Raw genomic sequence first — 6,786 nt, forward strand, 5'->3', positions numbered from 1 at the left:
CCTGGGTGGCTCAGTCAGTTAAGCGTCCGAATTCAGCTCAGGTCACGATCTCGCGGTCAGTGAGTTCGAACCCCCTTCGGGCTCTGGGCTGATGGCTCAGAGCCTGGAGCCTGCTTCTGATTCTGTGTCTCCCTCTCTCTCTGCCCCTCCCCCATTCATGCTCTGTCTCTCTCTGTCTCAAAAATAAATAAACGTTAAAAAAATTTTTTTTTTAAAGATAAAAGCCTTGAAAAAGCCTTGAAAACAAAACTGGAGGAGTCAATTTCAACATTCCATTTCTACCCCATTAACCAAGACCAAAACGCACTCCATCCACCTCTTCTTCTCTGCCCTTCTCCACATGGTTACTCAAGTACACCCTGCTGGACTAACAGGGGCTTCTCTGATCACCTCCCAACCCTCTTTTCCAGTTCTCTGAAGCAGTGTATGTTCAGGTCGCCCTGAGGTGCACAAGCTCAGTGTACTGTGGGAGACTCATGGCCCAGTTCTGGGAATAACAGAAATTGTGCCTCTTGAGAACGGATCTGTATATCAAAAAACTGATTTGATTTAGTTCCCTCTTCCTATCCTGTTTCCTCCCCACCAAAATATAATTGAAGAGCTAATCCGACTTAATGACACTGAAAAATCACCTAGACCCATTCTATCTTTTCACTTTTTGAGTAGTGCCAGCCACCAGCTAGTTTCACTAATGTTTGCATCCCTGGAACCCATTACGGTGCTAAGCACAGGGGAAGCGGTAAGTACTTGCTAAAGTTAAGTATCACTTTGTAATTCCAGGGAACTTAACATTTTGTAATTTGCTTCAAAAGAAGTGAACATGCCTGTGGGGAGTGATTCCACGGATTTCTCGAGTCTAATAAATTTATGTGCCTAAATTGCTCCTGAGCTGTCAGGGCAGGAGCCTCGATCCTCTCCGCGTGCCAGGGGGGATGAAGGTAGACCCCGGGACCCTCGTTTTAACACCTGAAATGAAAAAAGTATGCTCATAATAGAAAATTTAGAAACGCAAATTAAAATTGCATGTATTCCTTCCACTCGGAGATCACAAGCCTCAGTTTATGAAACCTCACCTAAGAGCCAAGCCTAGTTATAAAACGCGCTATCTCATTCCCTAAACACTCTTTATTTCGCGGAATTCCTTGCAGGCTTTTCTCTAATCCAAGGCCCCGCTGGCGCGCTCTCCCGACTTTCCGCTCCACTTGGAGCCCGACGTGGCGCACGACATAAAATATGTTCGGGCAGAGGTGACAGCCGGCTGGTGACAAGCGGTCTTGGTATAAAATCATCAGTCTGGAAATCTCTTCGTTTGGAATTAAACACAGTTGTTCTAGGTGGAATTGCGTCAGCCTAGGGGGTAAAAACCCGTCCGACGAGGAAATTCCGCGGGGCTCCGGGCCCTTGCAGAAGAGACCTGGAATCTCCAGGCCCTCCAGGCCGCATCCCGGGGTCCTCCCGGTCCGCCCCCGCCCCCTCCTGCTTGGGCCTCGCAGCCGCCACGCTGGACGCTCAGGCCCCGCCTCCTAGGGGCCGGCCGGACCAATGGGTGCCGAGAGCGGCCACGCGTCATGCGGCGCTGACCAATCGCGGAGGGCCACGACCGTAGAAAGTCTGGGTGCGGCGGGGCCGCCCCGAGGACGGCGGCGGCGGCGCGCACTGGCGTACACACTCTCGGGCCATGGTGGTGGTGGCATCCGCGCAGAGCCCGGCCGCCGGGGCCCCCAAAGTGCTGCTTCTGTCCGGCAAGCCCGCCGCCGCCGCTGCCGCCGCCGCCGCCGGAGCCCCGGCCGGCCGGGCTCTGCCACTTATGGTGCCGGACCAACGAGGGGCCAGCCCGGAGGCGGCGAGCGGAGGGCCACCCCAGGCGCGCAAGCGACAGCGCCTCACGCACCTGAGCCCCGAGGAGAAGGCGCTGCGGAGGTGGGCGAGGGTCGGAACGCGGACGCTGAGGGCGAGGGGCCGGGGACTGGCCGCCTGCCGCGCTTGGGCGCCCTTGGCCTGACCGGTGCGGTGCCAGCGTGGCGTGGGGCGGGGCAGGAAGTCGGGAGTGAGGGGCCGCCTAGGCCTTTTTTTTTTTTTTTTTTTTTTTTTTTTTTTTAAATCCCCCACTAGCCCAATTTTGTCTCTAATGTCAGAGATACATAGAGCTGGGTGTTCGGGCACATGGGTTCCGAGTCCTCATGCTCTGTGACCGCAGACCTGTCATTCAGTGTTTCTGAATTTGGGCAGTAGCAGGGAGTCGAGGAACCTTTTCCTGGTTTACCTACTATTTTGGGAAGGCGCGGAGCCGAAATGACAATTGTTGGAAGGTCTGTGAGGCTCACTAGTCAAACTTAGTCTCCGCGTTCTTAAGATGGTATCTATTTCATGAGGTCTTTGGAAAGATCGGCCGAGAAATGCCACGTATTCACCTCTCCTCAAATGTTAGTTCTTCTGTGATCAGTGTGCCTTTTGTGACCTAAGTGCCTCCTTGAGCAGACACGGGCCCAGGCGTCCCGGGACTGCCCAGAATATCGGCAAGGGCGAGAGGCATCCGCCTCTCCCTTATTTGAGTTCTACGAGGGAGTGAAAAAAGGGGAGGAGGAAATCTCTTATGATGCAAGATGAGTAGTATTTGTGTCCAGCGTCCTTGCTGTGGCCGGGATGCGACGGGGGTGTGGATGACGCAATATGGGGGAGAATGAAGCAGTTTTTCAAGCTAGATCCATGAAAAATGCTGTATTTTTTGTTTCGTTTCATTGAGGGGAGGAGCCTGGAGTGTATTTTACCTTAGTCTACCGTATACTGTAAGCGAAAATGAAAGCAGCAGCTGGCCAAGTTTTCAAATAAAGATATAAATAAGGTTTGGGAATGACTCTGTGGTATGTCTCTTCTGTTCTCAGGAAACTGAAAAACAGAGTGGCAGCTCAGACTGCCAGAGACCGAAAGAAAGCTCGAATGAGTGAGCTGGAGCAGCAAGTGGTAGATTTGGAGGAAGAGGTAAAAATACTTAAGGTGGAACTCTTACCTTTTATTGCTCGTACATCCTTCCTTGGTGAATATTCTGATGTTTGCTGCCTATCCCAAGTTGTTTCCATCTCTTTAGAATACAATTGGACAGTTAATTGGAAGTTAAACTAGTCTAAATTAGGGGAGCTAGGTAATTAAGTGGTTAAGTGGTGAAGCTTGAGGAGAGCAGACGTGATCACCCGCTTCGACCTGCTGGCATCCATCCATGTGAGATCTGTCTCAAAGTTGACCAGTTACAACATTACAACAACATTACGTTTATCAAGTTAGTACTAAGAAATTCCTAAAAGCAGATAGGAAATTGTCGCTTAAACCTGAGACCCTTCCTGGCTTGGCCAAAAGTCTGCTAACGTTTCCCTTCCCCTTCCATGGTCCACTGATTACCTAATCTTAAATTGTTGCCAGCAAACATATTTTGATTTTATGGTTCGCTGTTGTCACTTCTATTACTTGCTAGTTCAAGATAGGGGTTTTTTTTGCCATTATATTTAAAGTCACAAGTCACCCTTTGCTGGGTCTATATTAGTAGTTAGAGGCATTGTGGTATTTGTGACCCCACAAAATGGCACTTCTTAGATTATTTTTCATAACTATGACCTTTCCTTAGAGTACCTACTGTGAACAACTGTCTGTTTTCCAAAAGGTGAAGGAGAAGGAAAGGAAACGAGCTGTAGTGAAACTTCACCAGGTGGACCCTTAAGTGAAAGAACTGGATGTTTTAAAAGCTTCTTACGAACTTTTTCACAGAACCAGAAACTCTTGCTAGAAAATCAGCTTTTACGAGAGAAGACGCATGGCCTTGTAGTGGAGAACCAAGAGTTAAGACAGCGGTTGGGGATGGATGCCCTGGTTACTGAAGAGGAGGCAGAGACCCAGACCAAGGTGAGTTGTCTCCTATATCTGATGTCCTGTGTGAGAACTGGTTCTAAGTGACATGACCCCTTAATGACACTTAAACTCATTTTTCAACTGGGTAGTGAATAGTACTAGAGCCTAATAATTAAAATAAGTTACACAGCTCTCTAAAAGCAAGTACTAACAAATACTGATAGCCAACAGAATGTACCATGTCAGCATTAAGGAGAACTAGAGAAACAGAGCCAGTCAAATCTGACTGAACGCTACTAAAACTAGAGTGGTTTTTTGATGAATATGAATAAGTAGGGAAAGGATTCATTTTGATGGTGACACCCCTCTGATAGAAGGTGATGCATGGGTTTTAATGTATGGACCTGGCCCATTTATTGAGATCACTTAAGTGGTCTAAGATTGACAGTAGGGCCGTTCTAGTCTGTAAGAAATTGCTGTCCAGAAAGATTTGGGGCCTAAATGCACTGCAGTACTTTATTAAGGACATTATTATGGATGGGGGCCCTGGGTGGCTCAGTCGGTCAGAGCGAGTCAGAATCTTCAGCTCAGGTCAGAATCTCACAGTCTGTGGGTTCAAGCCCTGTGTGAGGCTCTGTGCTGACAGCTCAGAGCCTGGAGCCTGCTTGGGATTCTGTATCTCCCTCTGTCTGCCCCTCCCCCTGCTTGTGCTCTGTCTCGCTCTCAAAATAAAGACATAAAAAAAATTTAAAAAAAAAAAAAACATTATTATGGAGAACATCTCTGAAGATATTATTTAAGAATTTCAGTCCTTTGTGAATCTTTTCTTGGGGAGTGAAAATGTTTCATTGCATAGAAAATGACAATGAAGTTAGTCTTAACCTTTCCTCCTCTTCTTGTGGAGGACTCCATAAAATGGAAAGGTAACAAAGGTAAGGGAAAGGTTTCAGCTCTAAAGAATAGTTTTCTAGCTTTCTTGAAAGTAGAGAACCACAGTTGCCTGGTGAGTGTTTCCTTGAGGACTCAGCAGTTTGAGCTGTTCATCCACGGTGGTCTTTCCTCCTAGGGGAATGGAGCGAGGCCGGTGGCCGGGTCTGCTGAGTCCGCAGCACTCAGACTACGTGCACCTCTGCAGCAGGTGCAGGCCCAGTTGTCACCCCTCCAGAACATCTCCCCATGGATTCTGACGGTGTTGACTCTTCAGACTCTGAGGTAGGGGTTATTGGGATTTAGTGAAGAGGTCTATAACTTGTTAATTCCATCTGTTTGATGGCTGATATCCCTAACCAGGCAGAGGAGGGCAGGAGAAGTTGGTTTTGGTTGGGTTAGAAGTGAATATTGACGGTCTTCCCTATCTGCGGATGGTTTAGAGCACAGAGTGAAGCGTAGGTAAATGGGTCTGTGGGTCTCGGAGGTCGTCCTATTGCATGATAATTAACTTACATTGTGGGACCTAGTAGTGTTCTAAGGTAGATTCTTGGGTGCATTCTAATGATTGGATTCCATTGAATTTTTGCCTCTTGCAGTCTGATATCCTGTTGGGCATTCTGTTCAACTTGGATCCAGTCATGTTCTTCAGATGTCCTTCCCCAGAGTCTTCCAGCCTGGAGGAACAACCAGAGGTCTACCCAGAAGGACCCAGTTCCTTACCGGCCTCCTCTTCTCCGTCACTGGGGACGTCATCAGCCAAGCTGGAAGCCATTAATGAACTGATTCGTTTTGACCACGTGTATACCAAGCCCCTCGTCTTAGAGATACCCTCTGAGACAGAGAGCCAAGCAAATGTGGTAGTGAAAATTGAGGAAGCACCTTTCAGCCCCTCAGAGAAAGATCACCCTGAATTCACTGTCTCAGTGAAGGAAGAACTTGTAGAAGATGACTTCATTCCAGAACTGGGCACCTCAGATCTACTTTCACCCAGCCACTGCCCGAAGCCATCTTCCTGTCTACTGGATGCTTATAGTGACTGTGGATATGAGGGCTCCCCTTCCCCCTTCAGCGACATGTCCTCTCTGCTTGGTGTAGACCATTCTTGGGAGGACACTTTTGCCAATGAACTCTTTCCCCAGCTGATTAGTGTCTAAGGAATGATCCAATGCTGTTGCCCTTTTCCTTGACTATTACACTGCCTGGAAGATAGCAGAGAAGCCTATGCTTCATTCAAAAAGCCAAAGTAGAGGGTGTACAGTCCTAGGGAATTCCTCTAAAGTATTTGTTCAAACTTTATAGGTCACCCCAAGTACTGTCTTTTGTCATCCAGCAGTCCAAGGTACTCAGATTTATTACTATAATCTAGAATCACAGCTTTTGAGGTTGTACCTTTATCTTAAGGGCAGAAGTTTGCCCTAAAATTCTCCTGTAAGGGTCACTGGACAAGTGTCTTAGACATGGAATTTATGAATGGCCCTTTATAATTTTTCTCCCTTCTTGGCATCCCAGGCTTGTCTCCGATTTTAGGTCCTTTAGTTTGCTTCTGCAAGCAGAACACCTACCTGAGGGGACTCCTTTCCCTCATGTACAGTTCAAGTAAAGATCAAGAATCTTTTGTAAAACTATGGAAATTTACTATGTAAATGCTTGATGAAATCTTTCCCTGCTAGTGTAACTTTTGGAAGGTGCTTTCTCCATTTATTTAAAACTACCTGTGCAATTAAAAAGTGCAATGCAATGTCTTTGTTCTTTGATTTCTTCTTGGGCTTTTTAAGTCTTACTGTTGTGTTTCACTGATTGCCACGATAGTAATTTATCCAACTTCAGGGAGCATAGCATGCCACTTTTTAAAGCGATGGAAAGTTTTACCCCCTTAATTACTGCCTGCTTTGATTCTTGGCTGCCATAAGTGATAGGAACCTATTCTTTGAGTAGTTACTGTATTTCTGAGCTTCTTTAGCTTTACTGACCAATATTACAGACGTTAAGTGACCAAGCTAGAACACTTAACCATTATTT

At 47.2% G+C, this 6,786-nt stretch overlaps 1 protein-coding gene across 1 annotated transcript; it reads left to right on the forward strand.

Annotated features, from left to right (window-relative positions):
- The first annotated feature begins 1,616 nt into the window (after positions 1-1,616).
- Positions 1,617-6,505, forward strand: XBP1 (X-box binding protein 1). The gene is given in 6 exon segments (XM_060612827.3): positions 1,617-1,920; positions 2,883-2,979; positions 3,757-3,891; positions 4,904-4,939; positions 4,942-5,049; positions 5,364-6,505. Coding segments are annotated over 6 exon segments (1,176 nt in total). The 5' UTR covers positions 1,617-1,678; the 3' UTR covers positions 5,922-6,505.
- The last annotated feature ends 281 nt before the right edge of the window (positions 6,506-6,786 follow it).

The sequence above is a fragment of the Panthera onca genome, chromosome D3, assembly GCF_046562875.1.
Source record: "Panthera onca isolate mPanOnc1 chromosome D3, mPanOnc1 haplotype 2, whole genome shotgun sequence".
Classification (NCBI taxonomy): Eukaryota; Metazoa; Chordata; class Mammalia; order Carnivora; family Felidae; genus Panthera; species Panthera onca.